This window comes from Stomoxys calcitrans, chromosome 1 (genome assembly GCF_963082655.1).
Source record: "Stomoxys calcitrans chromosome 1, idStoCalc2.1, whole genome shotgun sequence".
Taxonomy (NCBI): Eukaryota; Metazoa; Arthropoda; class Insecta; order Diptera; family Muscidae; genus Stomoxys; species Stomoxys calcitrans.
In genome coordinates, this window is record NC_081552.1 from 173,965,276 (window position 1) to 173,987,577 (window position 22,302).

Genomic DNA, 22,302 nt, shown 5'->3' on the forward strand with positions numbered 1-22,302 from the left:
AACGTCACAAGCAACATCAAAAAATCTATTTTTATACCCTTCACCGTTCGTCATTCTGTTTGTAACTCTTCGAAATATTCGAGATATTCTTGGTCGTCATGACATTTTATGTCGATCTAGCCATGTCCGTCCTTCCGTCCGTCTATCTGTTGAAAGCACGCTAACTCTCGAAGGAATAAAGCTAGCCGCTTGAAATTTTGTAAAAATAATTCTTATAGGCGTAGGTCGGTTGGGATTATAAATGGGCCATATCGGTTCATGTTTTGATATAGCTGCCACATAAACCGATATTGGGTCTTGACTTCTTGAGCCAATAGAGGGCGCAATTTTAGTTCGATTTGACTGAAATTTTGCTCGTGGTGTTTTGGTATCACTTTCAACAACTATGCTAAGTATGGTTCAAATCGGTCCATAACTTCATATAGCTGTCATATAAACCGATCTGGGGTCTTGACTTCTTGAGCCTTTAGATGATATAGCTGCCATATATAACCGATCTTGAATCTTGACTTCTTGAGCCACTAGAGGACGCAATTCTTTTCCGATTTGGCTGACATTTTGCTCGAGTTGTTTTGCTATGATTTTCAACAACTGTGAAAAGTATGGATGAAATCGGTGCATAACCTGATATAGCTGTCATACAATCCAATCTGGGGTCTTGACTTCTTGAGCCCATAGAGCGCGCAATTCTCATCCGATTTGGCTGAAATTTTACACAATGACTTCTACTATGGTCTTCAACATTCATTTCATTATGGTCCGAGTTTGACCATAACTTGATATAGCTCCAATAGCATAGCAATTATTTTTTTTATCCCTTCCTTTACTTTGTTTGCCTAAAAAGAGACACCGGGAAAAGAACACGACAAATGCGATTCACGGTGGAGGGTATATACGATTCGGCCCGGCTGAACTTAGCACGCTTTTACTTGTTAGATTTGATTTGTACGAATAACCGTCGATGATATGAAACTATTTAGAGAAACATGAGTGATAGAATACCGATAGTAATGTATTTTGTTATTTTAAATCATGAAATCTCTACAAACTATCTTATATAAGTGCCTAATAATAAAGTGCCAATTCAGAGAGGGAGTGAGAAATTAACTCACAAATGTTTGGAGGGATTATGTGCGTGGACCAGCTATTGTTAAGCTTTGTTAGTATTATGTTAGACTATGACGTATGTGGCATTTGTTATTTTATATATTTATTGAGTGCCTGTGGAACAAGACAACACAAAAAAGAAGCAAAGATGCAAGATGTGGTGGGAGGATGTTATAATATGTTGGCAGCGGTTACATACAACTTTGGCAACTCATTTCCTGTGTTTAAACGTTCAAATGCAAAATAAAACAAGTAAAAGCGTGCTAAGTTTGGTCAGGCCGAATCTTATATACCCTCCACCAGGGACCGCATGTGTCAAGTTCTTTGAATTACTTTTTCAAATATGTATGAGCTATATGAAGTTATTGACCGATATAGACCGTACTTGTCATGTCATAGAAAAATATCACCTCGAAATTTCAGGCAAATTGAATAATTAGTGCGCCCTCAAGAGGCTCAGAAAATCAATTTCGGAATCTGTTTATATGGCAGCTATATCAGGTTATGAACCGATTTAGACCATACTTGTCACAGTTGTTGGAAGTCATATCGAAACGACATATACAAAATTTCAACCAAATTAGATAAGAATTGCGCCGTCTAGGACTCAAGAAGTCAAATCAGATGATTGGTTTATATGACAGCTATTTCAGAATATGGATTGATTTACATCATACTTAACACAGTTGTTGGAAGTGATACCAAAACACCACGTTCACAATTTCAGCCAAATCGGATAAGAATTGTGCCCCCTAAAAGTTCAATAATTCTAGTCGGCTTTTTCAGCTTATGGACTGCTTTAGACCATACATAGTACAGTTGTTGAAAGTCATGCAAAAACGATATGTGCAAAATTTCAGTCAAATCAGATAAGAATTGTGCATTCTAATAGCTCAAAAATTCTATATATCAGGTTAAAGACAGATTTAGGCAAAGTTGTTGTAAGTCATACTAAAACGACATATGCAAAATTTCAGCCAAATCGGATAAGAATTACGCCTTCTAGAAGCTCAAGAAGTCTCATCGGGAGATCGGTTTATATGACAGCTATATCAGGTTATGGACTAATTTAGACATTACTTAGCACAGATGTTGGAAGTCATGACAAAACGCTTCGTGCTAAATTTCAGCCAAATCGGATAAGAATTGCGCACTCTAGAGGCTCAAGAAGTCAAAACCCAAGATCGCTTTATATGACAGCTATATCAAAACATGGACAGATTTGGCCCATTTACAATCCCAACTGACCTACACTAATAAGAAGTTTTTGTGCAAACTTTCAAGCGCCTAGCTTTACTCGTTTGAAAGTTTGCGTGCTTTGGACAGACCGATGGAAGGACGGACATGGCCAATTATACTTTATGGGGTCTTAGACGAATATTTCGAGGTGTAGCAAACGGAATGATGAAATTAGTATACCCCCATCTTATGGTGGAGGGTATAAAAACGATTCTGCTCAATGAAAGTAACAAATTGTTTTTTCCTACTATGCACTCAACAAACGAAGTGGTTGCTGGACAGTTTGTGAAGTAAGGAAGGGGATGCAGTAGTTTAGTTTACATTATATGATGGGCCCATATCTTTTTTGTTTGTTTGTATGCCCGTACAGAACTTACAACAACAGAACCGATTTCTTTGAAATGTTTGTAGTATACGATGATTCTGTGTTGAAAATAGAGATTACGTGGGAAATATAGTATCCCCTAATTAATTGAGGGTGAAATTGTAGGGCGATGATGCCAATATGGGGTTTCAAATGGAAGATAGAACGAATGTGACCTAGAAATATGTCGTCAAGTTCTGGCGGTTGTCCATGTATTGAAACATGGAACTTATGCTGATAGTCCGTCCTACCCCCAAATTTTCGAAATTCCGAGGTGACCAGCTTTAGGGGCCTGCCCGGACCACTATGGCCTTGAAATTTTGCACACGATATCGCTTACACCTCAGCTCTCAACCATTCCAAATCTCATAGGTATCTCTATCCGTTCTCACCTGACATTTTTTTGCTAGTTTTTTTTTCGATTTTCTCCTACTGCGCGCGAATTTTTTTTTGTTGAATATCCTTAATAGTATGTACATATATTTACGTATATTTTCCCAGCAACTTACCAACAAACGTTCAGCCATCAACAATCAGGGAACAATGCCTTTTTATTATTCTCTCAATTAAAGCGACACAATATATTCGTATGCTCTTCAATGGACTCTATAAATATTTATACTTTATTATGCAAGCAAGAATTAATTTATGACACCCATATTTACCACCAGACGCACTAATATTTCCCTAGTTTTCATTGTAAGTGACAGGTGGTAGGTGGAAAATGGCAGGGTGGCATGCAACAGAAGGTTGTCTGGATGATACCATGATTACCATGATTACCATGGCTCGCATATCAACTTCGATTGACTTTTATGAGTAGTTTATTGTTAATAAAGGTTTATTTATGATGGCGTTGCAACGTCACCAAGATAAACCTGATGGTAATTTATAGCAAGCCCCTACATATCACGCTTGGGTTCAAATCCCTACAATAACATTAATAATTCTTTTTGAGCGTTGGTAATGCCATTGCTAACTTCTATGACTTCTTTATAAAAGATTGTCGCAAGAGCTGATGTTGTAAGTAGTTTGATCAGTTCGGTTGTTAAAAATTGGGTTTTCGGGTTTTAAGCTCTGTATAATTCTTTTTGAGCATTGGTAATACCGTTGCTTACTTCTATGAGTATCTTATCTTTATAAAAGGTTATCGCAAGAGCAGATGTTGTAAGTAGTTTGATCAGTTCGGTTGTTAAAAATTGGGTTTTCGGTTTTTAAGCTCTGTATACTAATCAGTTTCTTGAAAATTTCAATATTTCGGTCCAATCCCCTCCTGGCATAATAATCCCTTTCTCATTTCCCAAAACACATCGTGATCCCGATGCAGGCCAGTCTCTGTACCTTTCACAGTTTCTTGGTCCATATACTCATCTCCATCTGATTTAAACGGCTGAAAGGTGCTATTCGCCCACGTTATCTTCTTCTCGTCAACGATGTCAGCGGTAAGATCTTCTATGGGTATTACGATGTCCCGATCGTCGTCCACTTCCTGGATGCCTGGAAAATGTGTCTCCAACAGCAGTTCCCCGTCGCCTGGTTTTTCTCGGTGTGCGTTCCGTCTTCTCTCCTCAGAGAGCTTGGCGAGCTAGGATCCTTGCAAAGCACTTTGCGCAATCTAGATGTTTCACTAATGCCATCGAACTTTCCTCAGATTTGTGCCCAGGCACCTCGCCTTCGCTCTCCTCGTTTACTACTTGAAACTACCCAGGGCTTGACGACATTTATCCCAGCCCTCTGCCGTGTTCTCCCTCTTCGCCTTGTTAAACAGCCTCCTGCTTTCCTTCCTTTATACTTTTAGTTCCGTGGCCTTTAATTATTTACGGACTCATATGCGCCGTATTTATTGTTGCTATCAGGGGTCATAAATGTGCTTCGCATTCCAGTTAAGTCCGCCCAATAGTTTAGTCTTTTAGAAGCTCTTATAAACAAAACTGAGATGGGTTTTTGGACATAGTTGTCTGTAAGCCTCGAAAACCATGCATTGACTGCTGCAATGTCTCATCTTCTTTCCCTCATGCTCTACATACGCTGTCACCTGCCGCACCTATTCTACCAAAGTGCACCCGTGTCCTATGTGTCCCGTAATGATATCGAAAGCCATGGTCTTCTCCTTTCTGTTTTTTCTCAGTAATAGCCGCGTCTTCTCACGATCCGTATCCCCCTTTAGGGTTCTCTTAAATCGGATTATGTCTCCCCGAAAAGGTTTCTCATTTGCCAAGTTTACTGATGGATGTCCTCTGTCCACTACGGCCATTTCGCCCACCCTTTTGTTTCCCCTTACTCTGCTATGAGCCGCCACCCAAACGATACGGATCGTGGCATTCTCGGAAAAAGCATTAATCTCCTTTTACATTTCATGATGGTCTGTTAACTTACCGTCCTGATGTTCGTATACGACACTCATTCTGTGATCGCCCGAATCTCCACCTGCAGGACCGTGTAATGATCAAGCAGTTCGAAACACATCTCAAACTCCTAGACCCACTCCGGCCTCCAGCTTTCATCCACCAGTGTAGCATGAATTATCACATGACAATACCAGGGGAGGCCACCGGAGCGGATCTGCGTATGATGCTGTATGCCTGGGTTAGAATCCTGGCGAGAGCAACAGAAAACATTTCAGCGGTGGTAATCCCATCGTAATGTTGGCGACATTTTTGAGGTACCATACCATTTAAAAACTTCTCGACCAAAGAGGTGTCGCAGTTTGGCTTTCCGTTCGGACTCGGCTATAAAAAGCAGGCCCCTTACCATTGAACTTAAACTTGAATAGGACAGCACTCATTTTCATGGGCAAATTTGCCGTTGCAGGAATGTGTGTGTGGAGCCTCCCCACTTAGATGCTTGACCCTAAATTTTGAAGTCATATTTGTGCTTTGGGTAAATATAACCTTTACAAAATTCTCTTCATCACTTCGCCCATTTTCGAGTATTGGCGTTTTCGAAGATAAGAAAAATAAGGAAGGGTCCCGCACCAAATGGGTCAGAACTTGGGGCCGCTGTAGTTTTATACGATGGCTGCTTCTATTGCAAACGCATCTATGACGCAGGAAGTTTGAGGTCATAAATGCACTTCATAGCCAACTTGGCGAAAGTTAAGTCTGCAACTAAGTATAGAGTATTCTGATCCATAGTTAGTGAGATTGTTGTAGAGCACAAGTGTACTTTACATATGTGCATATAAAATTTGAGTCTCAAAATCGGATGAAAATTGGGGCTTCTAGTGTCTTTACACAAACATAAATCCATATATGGCCCATTTGCACTATTAAAGGGCTTACAAAATTTTTTTTTAGATCGAACGACATCGTGATTTCGACGGACGGAAATGGCTAGATCGATATGACGATCAAGAAAAACAATCACTTCAGTTTCACTAATAGCCTCTCCATACGAGCTTATTGGAGGTTTTTAAGTCCAATCCTAATCAATAAAATACGTAATTTCCTTGTGCAATTCCTTCTCATGGTCAGATTAGCTCTACTCAATATCCCTTCACAGCAATGACGTGAAGATTTTAAATAACTGAATTTTTCCAATGTTTTTCAGTGTTATCGATTCATTGAAACGTACATTATGTTCTGCCTCATCAGTGTCTCTATTACCTCGTTTTAAGTCAGCTAACCAGCGCAATATTGTTGTATATTTCTGAAGCTATAGCCTTGCTTAAAAATCCTTACTTTACTTAACTTTAATTGGCTATGACAGGACATTTGTTCCACTAGCCGAACGTAGAGTAGCGCTCCAAGCGCCTCAATCTTCTGCGCTCATTTTATAATCTCTGACACCAAGTTTCGAGGTGTCTCCCACCACTTGTTCTTTCCATTGGGCTTTTGGTCGTCCCGGTTTGCGTGTACCACCCTAATCGCCCTTAAATACTTTGCTGGAGCTTCTTCATCCATTCAGTGTCTTGTATAGTGTAATCTTCGTCTGTCGAGAGGTGGCCTTGTTTCTAAACTGCTTACTTAATTCAGCACAGTAGCATCTGTTTGACTGTATAATTCGTCGCTCTTTTTCAAAACTATTGTCATTCGTTTCGGTTACGGCGGTGTCGAGGTAGGTATCGCCTTTGTAGTCAACAAAGAGATGGTAGGTGTTGATTTGTCCTTCTCGGGTATTTTCCAGGATTTGGCGCAGTGTGAATATCTGGTCCATGGTGAATTTACCAGCTCTAAAGCCGCATTGATAGGGCTCAATTATCTCATTGAATTTAGATTTTTATCTTTCACACAATACGCTCGAGAGTGTCTTGTATGCGATGCGGAGGAGACTTATTCCTCTGTAGTTGGCACATTCCGTCTCGTCTCCTTTCTTGTGTACTAGACATAGTATGCTGAGGTTCCAATCATCGGGTATGCGTTCTTCTAGCCAGATCACGTCGCCTCCGGTCTTTAATAGTTTAGCGGGCAACCCGTCGGCTCCTGCTGCCTTGTTGTTCTTCAGTCGGGTCACAGCTACTTAGACCTCATTCTGACTTGGAGGTAAACATTCTATACCATCATCAGGGATTGGTTTTAGCTTGGTGAAATATTCTTGCCATATCCTTAGCACACTACCTGTATTAGTTACCAGATTTACTTCTTTTTTACTGCAGAAGGATGTGCCAGTTCCAATGCCATCGGTTTGTGTGTGATTCTTTGGTTAAACTTCAGTACTTCATTCTGACTCCTCTACATTTCTGTTGAACGGATGGACGAATATGGGTAGACTGACTTAACCCATTAACGACGAATGGATAGAAAAATTCTTGGGTATTGTTCTACCCATTCGTAGATTTGCTTTGAAAATTTTTGGCTCGAGTTTGAAAAGAGGAATGAAACTAGTAAAAAAAAAAATTACCTTCATTTTAAGTCATGTTGGCAATTTTTCATAGCTCAAAAAATTAAACGAAATTTTTTCTCAAAACTCTTAGGAGTGAGATTTCCGAAAACCGTTTTCTAGTCTTGTTGCCTTAGATGGTTTCTGTATTAAAAAAAAAACTAAATTAATGACGATAAGCCAACTACTTTTGAAATTGGATACTGTTTTATGTCAAAGTCATTAAAATCCACTTTTTTTTCGCTAAATGATTGGAGTCGAGCAATCTTCCCGGAGTCGGAGTCAAGTAAAAATTGCTCGACTTCGCAGCCCTGGTTACAAGAAAAGCATACTTCTCTCTAGTTACTCTGACTTTTGCTATAACGTTCAAGTGGATTAAATTGCACGTTGCCTTTATCCATAATGTCGTCATCTAACCTAATTCCTTGAAAAAAATCCAAACAATTTGTTATTAAATATTTTTTGTGTATTGTAGTACTCTTACAATTATTCCGACATGACATTATCACTACACACATGTCTAACTCCAATTAACTCTGTTCATATTTATTTATCTTAAATACGTTCTTGTTTTGGGTAAACTTCATTAGTGCAAGACACCCTTATTGTTAATGCCATCACCTTATGGACATGATACAAGGTAAATTGGCACAAGTCATGCAACAAGTTGCCTTGTTGCATGAGGTAGTAGTGTGTTATAACTAGAGCCACACTCTACATGACCTTAACAGTTGTTAAGCAGAAATCAGGCATGCAACATACAAGGCCAATTATCACTCTTCTAGTGGTGGTGATAATCTTAAGTGGCTCATTGTCTCTCGACCACAAAGAATCTTTGGAATTTTCAATGAAAATCTGTGATATTGCCAAAAAGCGAAATGCCCAAACCAATATTCTCTACACTAATGATTGGAAGGAAGGCAGAAGTGAAAACTCAACACATAACATCGATTGGCTTGTACTCTATCAATGTCTGCTGGAGTTGCCCTTTTTGTTAAGATCCTTGGACTATTTTCCTATTGAGCCAGCTCGTGCCTTTAGCAGTTTAAACATATTCTCTATAACATCAGCTGAAAGGGCATCAAATGTTTTGGATTTCATTGATGCGCATCAACGTTGGAAGCAAGGTCATCGTTATTTGTTTATATGGCTTCTACCTAAATGGGAGGTTGGGGCAGTCAAGGATTTCTTTCGTCACCTTTGGCTGAAAAATATTCTACATGCCTTGGTGATTTGGGACTCAGTGCATGTTTACACCTTTGAACCTTTTTCGGTGGAGGGATTTCGTTTGAAGAGCATTGCGGAACATCAGTGCTATTACTACGACAAGTTGACGAATTTCCATCACTATGAGTTTTCCATTACCATGTTCACTGATCCCGTGAGAGCCATACCTTTGCCGAATACCAGCAGTCAGGGCTACAGGCGCATCGATGGCAGGGTGGCCAGTGCCTTGGTGGAGCAACTTAATGCCACTGCTCGATATATAGCTCCAGCCGATAACGAGACTTATGGCTCCTTGCGTAATGGTACCTTCTCGGGGGCCCTCGGGGACATACAGTCGGGTCTGGCCCATATTGGTTTTAATTTGCGCTACACCTTGGACCATGTCAAAGAGCATGTCGAGGAGCTATATCCCTATCAAAGGCGTTTCCTGTATCTCATAGTGCCTGCTGCGGAGATGTGTCCCGAATATATGATTTTTGTCAGAGCTTTCAGCAACTGCTTGTGGCGCCTTATTATTCTAAATTTTTGCCTGGTTTTGGTGATTTTCATCATTTTTCATTATTTGGCGGGGCATCTATACCAACAGGAGAATGCCCCTCATTCTCCTGGCACACATTGGCAGTGCTACAGACTCTTTGAGATCCTTTATAAAACCCAATTAGGTGGACCTGTGGAAACGTATTCAAGCATGAGTTCATTGCGTCAAATACTAATGGCCTGGATACTTTTTAGTTATGTGCTTAGCACCATGTACTTTGCCAAATTGGAGAGTAACTTTGTGCAACCCAGCTATGAACCCGAAATGGACAGCCTTGACCAATTGCCTCAGCTTAATGTGCCCATTTATGCCTTCGATATTGTCTTTGAAGCGGTCAAGGTTTCCCTGCTGCCTCAGTACTATGAGTGGATCAGTGCTATGGGTGTGAGAGTACCGGCCAATAGGCAAGGCGATAAATTCGCCTTTGAGGTTACACAGAAAAATGCACGAGTTGGCCTCATCTTGCATGATGAAATGGCCAAGGAGCTGTTGGTGCATACCTTCAATGAGGCTACAAAACGGCCATCATATCACATTGTAAGGGAATATCTACGCACTCTAACCACATCGTATGTTGTGACCAAGGGCTCACCGTTCATTCATAAATTTCAGCAGGTGGTGAGTGCGTTTCATGAGTTCGGTTTCATACGTCACTGGTTGCAGGTGGAGCCACGCAATGCTGCCTCCCACAATTCGCAAGAATTCCTTGAAGACCTGGAGGATGATTTAGATATGAGCGATGATGAGGAAGGCACGGGCACAGCTGCTCCCTCCGAGGATGCAAGCATGAAGAAAGTAGTTTTGAATTTGGACATATTGCAGGGGGCATTTTATTTGTGGCTGGCTGGCATATTAATCAGTTGTGTGGGATTTGCTGCCGAATGGGTTTATTGGTGGAACCACTATCAATCACAGCAATGTACAAGTCATGAGCCATGAAAACTTGGCTGATTCATGTTGTGTGCCCGAAGTTGAAGGGGAAGAAAATGCTGTCATTGAATCGGCTAACTCCTGATTTAGCTTTGCCAAATAAAAATTTAAAATGGTAAAATTTTTGTTTCTGTTTAAAAGTTGAATTGCAATGTATGATATTTTGTGAATACAATTTTGAATTTAAAAATAATTGTGCTGCAGTTGTAATAGCTTTTAACTGTTTATAGAAATAAATAATTTATTTAAAACTATTTTTTTTTTTTATTTTTACTATCGATAAGTTAGGTTAGGTTCAAGTGGCAATCAGACTCACATTTTAGTCCATTGTGATACCACAGTAAAAGGAGAAAGACTTTGCCTTATAAATATTTGCCAACCAGATTGCTTTAAAAAGAGAACCTTAAGAGTAATTTCTTCTACCAGTGGGGGACACAGCTGATGTTCTTTTGAAGTCTCACCAAGTGACTTTTGTTCTAGCCAACGACATCTAGTGTAGATTGGGCTACATAATTTTTAGTTGCACTTTTGTTCTCATCCTGAAGTCTAGGTTACATATGGGTAGAGGCACAGGCCACAGATTCTAGTTCCCCTGATATGGGCAATACAACAGGTTTAGATTACATGTTGTCTTGGCATAGGCGTGGCGATGAGCATCACATAGGGGACTGGGAGCTATTCTTGTTATCTGACCCCTGGATATACAGATTAAGTGTGAGTCAGCCACTGCGGCCATGAGATTTAAGGCGGTGAGAGAATATATAGAGGTTAGGAGCGGGTCATTCCATCGCGATACAATCAAGACGACGAGAGCAAAACCTGTATGGAATGGAAGAGATTTTGGATCTGATACCTGAGACGACACTTGAGATCGAGTGAAAGACACTGCTGTACAGTCTTGGATTGATGGAAATCTAGTTTTGCCATCTGAAAGATCATGCCAAACAGATGATTCAAAGCTAGAGGACAGAGTAGGCCTGGGGCCTACATTGACGTTCCAAAACTGTCCTGAAGACGGTGATCGGGGCAATCGAGGACATGGGTTGGGAACATCTTTACGAACAGTTAACTGGCCAAAATGGCCATAACGAGTGCGATAAGGTCGCAAACAGTCTAGGATTGTATGGATGGCACAATCTGCATCATTTGGGTGCAGGGCCATAGCGGAACAGATTAGATTGGGTTTAAGCGGCAGTCTGATGTCCTATAGTCTGTTCTTCATCGACTTCCTCACAGCTTACGCAAAAGTCGCTATTTGAAACCTTCAGTCAGTCAGCATGTTTTCCGATCAGACAGTAAGCTGTCATGACGGACATTATGACTGAGACGTTCGTTGTAGCCGGCGACAGCAAAGCGGTAGACCTTTTCAAGTCTGGGTTGGGCCACATAACATTAGTATGTCCACAACCCAGAGTTTTTAGTTCCCCTGGAATGTGTAAGGTAGTTGCTGGTCTCCGTAGCGCAGAGGTTAGCTGGTCCACCTATGACGCTGAACGCCTGGGTTCAAATCCTGGCGAGACCATCATAAAACGTTCAGTGGTTATCCCCTTCTAATGCTGGCGACATTTATGAGGTACTATGCCATGTACAACTTTTCAAAAGAGGTGCCGCACTGCGGCACGCAGTCTAGTATGTCTCTAACGGTTTGTGAGTTACATATCTCTATCCGTTCAAAAGTTCCAGAATAATTTCCTAGATTTTTTGGACTTGGCAACACTGTGCGTTGCAGCATTTCCTATATCATTGCCCGGTTTTCGCAGCTAACACTTTGGCACTTAGGTGGCAACAGAATATCCGACTTGAACCAATTTAGGAGTGTAAAATGGAGATCAATTAGGGATTTTGTGAGTAGTACGGCATTCCTGACCTTGACTTTTTTGCGAGGTTGCTTTTTATTTAAGAGCGCACAACAAACCCATCACTTTTTTAGTAGATGTATGTCCATAGTGGCATTGTGCGAATTTATAGCCGCACCCAAAGCGTATTTAATAAGGTGGCTGCATCAGCACAGCTGATGGAACTTGATATGTCAATTAATTTTGGAATTCGCCTTACAAAAATATAGACTTGTTTGCTGCCGCTATGGTTCTTAAAATTAGGTTATGCGATGGTACGCGTCTAACAACCTTAATTGATATCTGCTTCACTCAGGGAAGTAGGTGCATTGTGTCGCCCCCAAAGCTTCAAAAAGCGCCGAGGAACACAGAACAAATTTACGGCAATACACGGCCAGACATTAAAATGAAGAAAGTAAGGAGCCAACATTCGTCACAATAATGGAACCCGGGCGGGCTGCAGAAGTTCCCTCCTAGCTGTCATTTCAAGCCCCATTGCAGTCAAGAATGCCGAGAGGACTATGTGCCTGGAAATTATTTAGACAGGAAAAAGGTTTTCATTTAGTCATAGTCCTGCGTCTACTTCCGCAATTTCAGGGTAGTGCCACAATAGATGATCAACCGTCTATAACTCCTCCGCAATCATGCGCAAGTCTGTCATGTATCTAATGCGACGTCATTGCAACAGGCTCAAAAAAGGGTACAAAAACCGTCCTTGTGGTGATTGAGTCCTAATCACCATATTCCTATTTGAGCGCTTTGCTAGTGGTACGCTATTTATCCTGCCCATTAAAATAGTATGAACTCAATTCGGGAGGAATCCTCATGTTCACCAGAGAGTCATGCATTTGACACACGCCCATGAAGTTGAAACAATCCCAGCCCAATTGGAATTGAGTTAGAATTACCCTGGTCTGAACTTGGTGGCTATTTTATCGCTACATAATAACCTAGTGAAAACTATTTAAACCTGCCATCTTGATGGTTTTGTGGGTAAAGCCTCTGGAGCTAATGGGAATTTTGAACATTTTTAAATTGGTTTTTTCTTGCTTGACATTCAAATATTAATAAACTTCTTTCTTCTTGCTCTGGTTCAAGGCGTATTTAATAAGGTTGCCGCATCGGCGAATTGTTACTACAAAGCATCTTTTTTGGGAAATTGGTATGTCAAAATTTGTAAGCAAGGCGAGTAAAATTCTATTCGCCGTGACATTTCAAATTTGCTTCGACCAATCAGAGCAAGAAGTTTATTTATTTCTGAGTGTCAAGCAAAAAAAAAAAACAAATTTAACAAGTAAAAGCGTGCTAAGTTCGACCCGGACGAATCTTATATACCCTGCAACATGGATCGCATTTGACGAGCTCTTGCCATGGTTTTATCTCTTTTTAGACAAACAAAGTATAAAAGAAAATAATTGCTATGTTATTGGAACGATATCAAGTTATGGTTCATTTCGGACCATAATTGAAGTGAATATTGGAGACCATAGAAGAAGTCATTGTATAAAAATAAAATCCAGTAAGAATTGCGTACTTTAGGGCTGAAGAAGTAAAATAGGGAGATAAGTTTATATGGGAGCTGTATTAGGCTATAAATCGATTAATGTCATATTCGACACGTATGTTAAAGGTCATGAGAGAAGCCGTTGCACAAAATTTCAGCCAAATTGGATAATACTTGCGCCCTCCAGTGGCTCAAGAAGTCAAGATCTCATATTGGTTTATATGACAGCTGTATCAGGTTATGGACCGATTTGAACCATTCTTAACACAGTTGTTGGAAGTCATTACAAACCACGCCATGCAATATTTTAGCCAAATCGGATAGGAATTGCTCCCTGTAAAGGCTCAAGAAGTCAAGAACCCAGATCGGTGTATATTGCAGCTATATCTGGTAATGGACCGATTTGAACTATTCTTAGCACAGTTGTTGAAAGTCATAACAAAATACCTCATGCAAAATTTCAGCCAAATCGAATAATAATTGCTTCCTCAAGTGGCTCAAGAAGTCAAGACCCCAGATAGGTTTATATGACAGCTGCATCAGGTAATGGACCGATTTCAACCATACTCAGCGCATTTGTTGGAAGTCATAACAAAACACGTCATGCAATATTTCAGCCAAATCGGATAATAATTGCGTCCTCTAGTGGCTCAATAAGTCAAGACTCCAGATAGGTTTATGTGGCAGCTATATCAAAACGTGGAACGATATAGCCCATTTACAATCCCAACCGACCTACACTAATAAGAAGTATTTGTGCAAAATTTCAAGTGGCTAGCTTTACTCCTTCGAAAGTTAGCGTGCTTTCGACAGACAGATGGACGGACGGTCGGACGGACAGACGGACGGACATGTCTAGTTCGAATTAAAATGTCATGACGATCAAGAATATATATACTTTATGGGGTCTTAGAAGAATATTTCGAGGAGTTACAAACAGAATGACGAAATTAGTATGCCGACATCGTATGGTGGAGGGTATAAAAATATACAAAATTCCGATTAGCTTCCAAGGCTTATCCACAAAACCATCAAGAAGGCATAGTTTTCACAAGGTTATTATAGCGGTAGATAGCTACCAACAATTGCTTACTAAAGGGTGATTTTTTTGAGGTTAGGATTTTCATGCATTAGTATTTGACAGATCACGTGGGATTTCAGACATGGTGTCAAAGAGAAAGATGCTCAGTATGCTTTGACATTTCATCATAAATAGACTTACTAACGAGCAACGCTTGCAAATCATTGAATTTTATTACCAAAATCAGTGTTCGGTTCGAAATGTGTTCATTCACCGTAACGTTGCGTCCAACAGCATCTTTGAAAAAATACGGTCCAATGATTCCACCAGCGTACAAACCACACCAAACAGTGCATTTTTCGGGATGCATGGGGAGTTCTTGAACGGCTTCTGGTTGCTCTTCACTCCAAATGCGGCAATTTTGCTTATTTACGTAGCCATTCAACCAGAAATGAGCCTCATCGCTGAACAAAATTTGTCAAAATTTGAACACATTTCGAACCGAACACTGATTTTGGTAATAAAATTCAATGATTTGCAAGCGTTCCTCGTTAGTAAGTCTATTCATGATGAAATGTCAAAGCATACTGAGCATCTTTCTCTTTGATACAATGTCTGAAATCCCACGTGATCTGTCAAATACTAATGCATGAAAATCCTAACCTCAAAAAAATCACCCTTTACTAGCAAACGGCTCAAAAGGAAGATTTTAACTAGAGGAGTTTTGTATGACTTTTTGAAGCTCTTGGATATTCGTGGGATTTTCAGGTCATTTTAAGAGGACAGCTAATATTTGTTGGCTACGAGGATGACGTGTTTGGCCGTGTGGCAAGATTAACCGATGAGCTTGATGTATCCTCCGAAAGATGAAAGTGTTCCGAAAGTGTTCAGTGGATCTTTCCCAGATGGGGGGAAGCTACCGCACTCATTGCAATGTCAGGACTTTAACGTCGCGCTAGAGACATGACGGACTTACATTTGATTTGAGGATGAGTTATAGACGGTTGAGCACCTATTGTGGCATTGTCCAGAAATTGCGGGGGTAGGTGCAGGATTATGTCTAAATTATTTTCAGTGACATAGTCCTTTAGCCATTCTTGACAACTATAGCTTTAAATGACAGATAAGAGGGAACTCTCTATCCCGCCTGGTCTCCGTTTTGTCATGCATGTTGACTTCTTCATTCTAATGTCTGACATTGTACTGACGTCAATTTTATCGGGGTTCTGCGATTTTTCAATTTTGTTTGGGGCGACAAAATGGACCTGAGTTAGGCTTACATCAATTAAGGTTGTTAGACGCGTACCATCATATTGGGTTGCCCAAAAAGTAATTGCGGATTTTTAAAAAGAAAGTACATGCATTTTTAATAAAACTTAGAATGGACTTTAACCAAATATACTTTTTTTACACTTTTTTTTTAAAGCAAGCTAAAAGTAACAGCTGATAACTGACAGAAGAAAGAATGCAATTACAGAGTCAAAAGCTGTGAAAAAATTTGTCAACGCCGACTATATGAAAAATCCGCAACTACTTTTTGGGCAACCCAATATAATCTAAGTTTAAGAATCATAACAGCAGTAAACACAAAAACCAATTTAAAAATATTTATTTTGAAGTTTTATTTTTGTAAGACGAATTCAAAAATGAATTGACATATCAAGTTCTAGCAGCTGGGTTGATGCGGTCACCTGATTAATACGCCTTGCTCTGATTGGGTGAAGCAAATTTGCCGTACATTTTAAATGCCACGGCGAATCGAATTTTCTTCGGCCTGTATACAAACTTTGACATATCAAGTTCCCAAAAAAAGATGCTTTGTTGTAGCAATTCGCCGATGCGGCCACCTTATAAATACGCCCATTTTATATCATCCACTATAGGATGGAGGTATACTAACTTCGACATTCCATTTGTAACACATCAAAATATTGATCTTAGGTCGAACAAACTATGTAAACTCTTGACCGTCCTGAGATGCAAAGTCGATTTAATCATCTCCGACCGTCCGTGTGTCGTAAACTTTCGAAAAAGTACACCTGGGCACGCTGCCAATTTTAGGCTTTTAAGCATAAATATAATAGTAGTAGTTATTTTGTCTGTTTATTGTTCGGCATTGATATTAAGAAATAAAACAAAACATCCAGAAAAACTCCTGGGTTTGTTTACAATTTGCTACACTACATAAAAGTGCATTGATTTGATTTAAGATCTATGGAAACCCCTACATGTTTTTTTTTTGAATACGCATCTCTAGCAAGGTTGACGACATTGCGATTGAAATTAAAACAAATTTGAATACATGCGCAATATGTATGCATACTCTATACCCACTCTATCCACTGTAAACAAATGAACAGTTTTTGTTTACTCGACCAATGTTTAAACAAATTTTAAGATTTATAAACAAATGCCAACGTGAAACGATTCGAATCGGAGCAAAGAATATAAAGAACAATTGGCAGAACCATATATAGAGGAGCTTTCATCTACAACATGTGCTTAAGTATAAAAAATTTTTGCAACACTTGTCGAGGTTAGTATGATTGTTTTATATTTTTTGCTTTATTATAATTGATAACACTTAACTATGATGAAATGTGAACCTGTTAAGAAAAGAACGAGCGCTTTGCCCTATATCTACTATGGTGTTGTCCGACCCATATCTACAGTGATTCTTGGATTCCTAATTCTTCTCATTGTCATAGTGAATATAAACAGAACAAGTAAAAAGGCGTTAAGTTCGGCCGGGCCGAACTTTGGATTGCCACCACCACCTCGGGTATATATGTAAACCACCTTTCGTCATAATCTGGTGAAAAATGCATAATTTATGCCCCCATAGCAGCTTTATCGAAATATGGTCCGGTTTGACCTAAATTCGGCACGGATATTGAGTGGTCTAGTAAGTACAAGTCATTGTTCAATTTTGTAGAACTAAATATTGGTCTTAACACAAGTCACTGTGTCAAATATCGGCGAAATCGGACGATAAATACGCCTTTTATGGGTCCAAAACCTTAAATCAAGAGATCGGTCTATATGGCAGCTATATCTAAATCTGAACCGATCTGGGCTAAATTGAAGAGGCCTGTCGAAGGGCCTAACACAACTCACTGTCCCAAATTTCGGCGAAATCGGACAATAAATGCAACTTTTTTTGGGCCCAAGGCCCTAAATCGAGAGATCGGTCTGTATGGCAGCTGTATCCAAATCTGGTCCGATCTGAGCCAAATTGCAAAAAGATGTCAAGGAGCCTAACACAACTTACAGTCCAAAATTGTGTCAAAATCGGACAGTAAATGCGCCTTTTATGTGCCCAAGACCTTAAATCGAAAGATCGGTCTATATGGCAGCTATACCCAAATCTGAACCGATCTGGGCCAAATTGAAGAGGCCTGTCGAAGGGCCTAACACAACTCACTGTCCTAAATTTCGGCGAAATCGGATAATAAATGTGGCTTTTATGCGCCTGAGACCCTAAATCGGCGGATCGGTCTATATGGGGGCTATATCAAGATATAGTCTGATATAGACCATCTTCGAACTTAACCTGCTTATGGACAAAAAAAAAAAAAAGAGTCTGTGCACAGCTTCAGCTCAATATCTCGAATTTTAAAGACTGTAGCGTGATTTCAACAGACAGACGGACAGACGGACGGACATGGCTAGATTGTCTTAGATTTTTACGCTGATCAGAAATATTTATACTTTATAGGGTCGGAAATGGATATTTCGATGTGTTGCAAACGGAATGACAAAATGAATATACCCCCATCCTTCGGTGGTGGGTAGAAAAAAAAAAAACAAAAGCAAAATAAATTTAATATATGTGTCGTATATATTTTTTTCCCAGTGTACGGCCGCTGAATTATGTTATCAAACTGTTCAAATGACAACAATAAATTTGTTGTGTTTTTTATTTATTTTATTTTTTAATATTTTTGCGCAATACATATTTGGCACACAGTTTAGAATTATGGTATTTCTCTCTGCTAGACAGAAGGACGGATATGTTTACCAGAGGTGTAAGCATACACATTTTTCTACATGACCTATTGGCTACTAGTGTGGCGAGGCACAGACGACGCGGCTCGTCAATGAAATGAAATGAAAATTTTGTGTCTACACATGCAAAATATTTCAACAATAAGCTGTTGTTTTATTTTGTTAAGTTTGTTTGTGTTTCTGCTTAAAAGGTTTTGTAAAATTTGACAATTTTCCAAATCAATAACTCACAAGTGGCGTTTACAAATCATGGTCAAGTCAATGCTGCCATTTGGTTATTTTCGTCTAAGGTTGATCGATAATGGTAAAATGAAATCAGAAGCTTTCTGGAATTACACAACACAGAAACGTTGAGGCCACCGTAGCGCAGGGGTTAGCATGTCCGCCTATGACGCTGAAGGCCTGGGTTCGAATCCTGCCGAGACCATCAGAAAAAATGTTCAGCGGTGGTTTTCCCCTCCTAATGCTGGCAACATTTGTGAGGTACTATGCCATGTAAAACTTCTCTCCGAAGAGGTGTCGCACTGCGGCACGCCGTTCGAACTCGGCTATGAAAAAGGAGGCCCCTTATCATTGAGCTTTAAATTGAATAGGACTGCACTCATTAATATGTGAGAAGTTAGCCCCTGTTGCTTAGTGGAATGTTCATGGGCAAAATTTGCATTTGACTTAGTTAGACTATGAGGAGGCCCTATAATAGGGTGAATAAAACGAAACTGCGTGTCGACTGGGAATTGTGCAGGGAGTCCCTAAACAAGTAAAAGAGCAAGGTCTTTGCGAGTCGAAAGAGGGAGTGAATGAGCCATCCAAGTTTCGCAGATTGTTCTCCAATGATCAGAAACCCCTTGGAAGCATTTTAAGAGATGAAGGAACCTGGACGTAGTCTAGCTCTGAGACACTCAAACTACTGGTTGCTATGCACTTTCAGTGGGTCGATGAACACGGATGGTATCGAAGTCCCGCTCATGCAGTGCCGAGTGATTGTATGTGGTCGTGATAACAGAGTGAAAGATAGTCGGGGCGGTGAAATTGTTTGAACTCTACAAGTGAACAGCACCGGATAGCATATTTCCTGCCATTTTCCAAAAGTCAGAACCATTTGCCCTCCGACTCCTTGAGAAGATTTTTGGTTGTTGTTGTTGTGGCAGTGTGTTGTAAACTGAGGCGATACACTTAGAAAAATTAGTCTGCTGATATCAGCAAATACTGTCTTCGGATGTTAAATTAAAAATTTCAAACTTTCAAATAAATCCATACAAAATTTTTGAACTTCTAAACAACAATTGAGGCATTTGCTATACATTAATGAAAAAAATTGATAGAATATACAAATTTTTAAAATATTTACGACATTTTAAAACTTTCTTCACATTTTGAAATCTGAAAACACCAGAAAATGTTTGTGTTTTATACAAAAATTACAACTTTCCCATTTCTGTTGTTACAGCAAACATTTTTGCTGACAAATTTCTCTGAGTGTAGTTTTGCCGATGGAGAATTTCATCGGATCGATCTTGAGTTTGTGGGACTACTTACCGACAGAGTGGTTTTTGTACCCCCCCAATTCTCGACATGAATGTCTGGTGTGGCATTAGGCTCTGGACAACTGTGCCCTGCGCTAGATGATCGAAAAAGTACAGGGTACCGCGGAAGTGCAGATGCTGGGGCAAGAAGGAGCGCCCCGAAAGAGACTCTAAATACAATTCTCGATCTTAGGCCTTTGCATCTGTATGTTGGGTGGGTGGCAGCGAAGATTTTTGTAAGACTCAGGGAGTCAAACTTATGGCGATCGAAACTAGTTAGAAGATGCAAAGAGCTTCTTTGAACCATGGAAAAGGCTATCAGGATTTGCTGGCTCCCTGGGCCATCAAAGCATGGTGAGAAACGAAGCGGCCAACGAGTTGGGCCGGAACGGATCACTTTTCCCAGTAGATCGTGAAACAGAATCAGTGGGCCCTCTACTATACGAGGTTATTGGTGGGTTAGACCTTTTTTACGATGGCCGCGTGAGTGAGACGGGGGTTGGTGTGGTGGGTCATATGACCTAGTATTTCAAGAAACAAAACGTTTCTTATCCTGGGACTGAGGAAGCATAACTTGATCGATGACTAGGAGGTGGAGTTGGAGTTCGAGCAACTTTTGTGTCACTGTCCCACAATTGTGAAGAGAAGACTCAGGATAATGGATAAAGATTCCGTGCTTAGATTCCCTACAGACACTTAGCCCTCTTGTCATTTTGGAGTTCTTGAGAAGTCTGATTTGGCGGTCAATAACATACTCTCGCTGTTGAGGGTTTCTTCCTCTTTTTCTGTATGCTAGTTTCTTGTTTCTGTCATATTCGCTGTCTTGAGCCATGCTGTCGTGTAAATTTATCTGGTTTTCTCTTCAACCGTCTTCTAAGGCTAACCCAATAGACCTAAGGGCTCCAAGTGACGTCGCCAGTAACGTAGGTTGCTGGTTGCTTGTCCTTCAACCTTATCTAATCTATGGTCCAAATCGTTCTATAACCTGATATCCATATAAACATAGTTCGCGATTTTACATCTTGATTCTTTAGAACCAATTGCAATTGCTATCCGATTTGGTTGAAATTTTGCCCGTAGTGTTGTGTTAACATATTTGGGGTTGGGGTTGGTTGTTTTATGCCCAACCCCATAGGATGGGGGTATACTATTCTAGTTATTTCGTTTCTATATCGAGAGGACCTTTAACCTTTTAATTTTGACAAATTTTCAGTTTGCCTTTGCCTTCGCATCGTATGGTTAACTACTGACAACTTTTTCGTCTGACCTCAGGTTTTGACAAGAGACCAAGAGACTATCTATTCTCAGCCTTCTGTTTTATGATTTAGTGGCATTAAATCCAAAAAGAAAAAAAAAACAAATAAACACATTGTGTTATTTAACAAACTAATGCTGAGGATAGCGGCTACATAACTATAAAACTTAAAATATCTATGGATTGCGTTGACCACAAAAAACGTGAACATGTTTCAAAAGAAATTCATGAAAAAAAAAAACGAATATGAACATTTGCGACGCATAGTTTTGTCCAGAAATAGAATGAACTAAAATAAATTATTTCGAATAAATTTCGTCTAAGCACACATGAAATTTCCAAAGACAATAAAATGCCAAAAAAGATTTGGCGAGTGTAAAATGGTCGAATGTGGTCTAAAGATTTTTGCCTGCTGATGATGTTCGGCAGTTTTCCAATTGCTTCAGATCTATAAATAAAGTATGTGCGAATTGAGATTCTTTTTGTATAGGGTTGCAAACTAAGACAGCGAAGTATTTTAGGAACTTTTTAAACGAAAACATTTGAATATTTGAGTTCCATTAAAATAAACAGAAAACAAGTAAAAATGTGTCAAGTTCGGCCGAGCCGAATCTTGGGAACCCACCACCATGGATTCTGCTAAAAAAGCTATACAAAATAAATTTAGTTGAAGGGCATACTTTTATTCTATATACCAAACTTTTGTCAAACCAGCAAAAAGTAAAGCTCTAGGAACCGAACAAGGATAATCGAGAGACCGGTTTACATGGCTCAAGAGGTCAAGAGGTCAAATGGGGAAATAGTGTTATATGGGAGCTATATCAGGTTCTTGGCCGATTAAGACCGTACTTGACATAATTATTGGAAGTCATAGCAGAACACTATGTGCAAAATTTCAGCCAAAATTTCAGAGGTCAGATCGGGAGCTATATC

General features: G+C 39.8%; 2 protein-coding genes across 6 annotated transcripts in view; both read left to right on the plus strand.

Annotated features, from left to right (window-relative positions):
• Nucleotides 1–22,302, plus strand: part of LOC106081526 (uncharacterized) — a 397,017-nt gene that overhangs the window by 243,511 nt on the left and 131,204 nt on the right. The gene's annotated exons all lie outside the window — the stretch shown is intronic.
• On the plus strand, nucleotides 8,247–10,232 carry LOC106081515 (uncharacterized). The gene has a single exon (XM_013243522.2). The coding sequence runs from the start codon at nucleotides 8,247–8,249 to the stop codon at nucleotides 10,230–10,232; it is 1,986 nt and encodes a 661-aa protein (XP_013098976.2).

Bases quoted from the DNA above. Each gene is read 5' to 3' on its own strand.
- LOC106081515 (XM_013243522.2), top strand. From the start codon at position 8,247: ATGACCTTAACAGTTGTTAAGCAGAAATCAGGCATGCAACATACAAGG.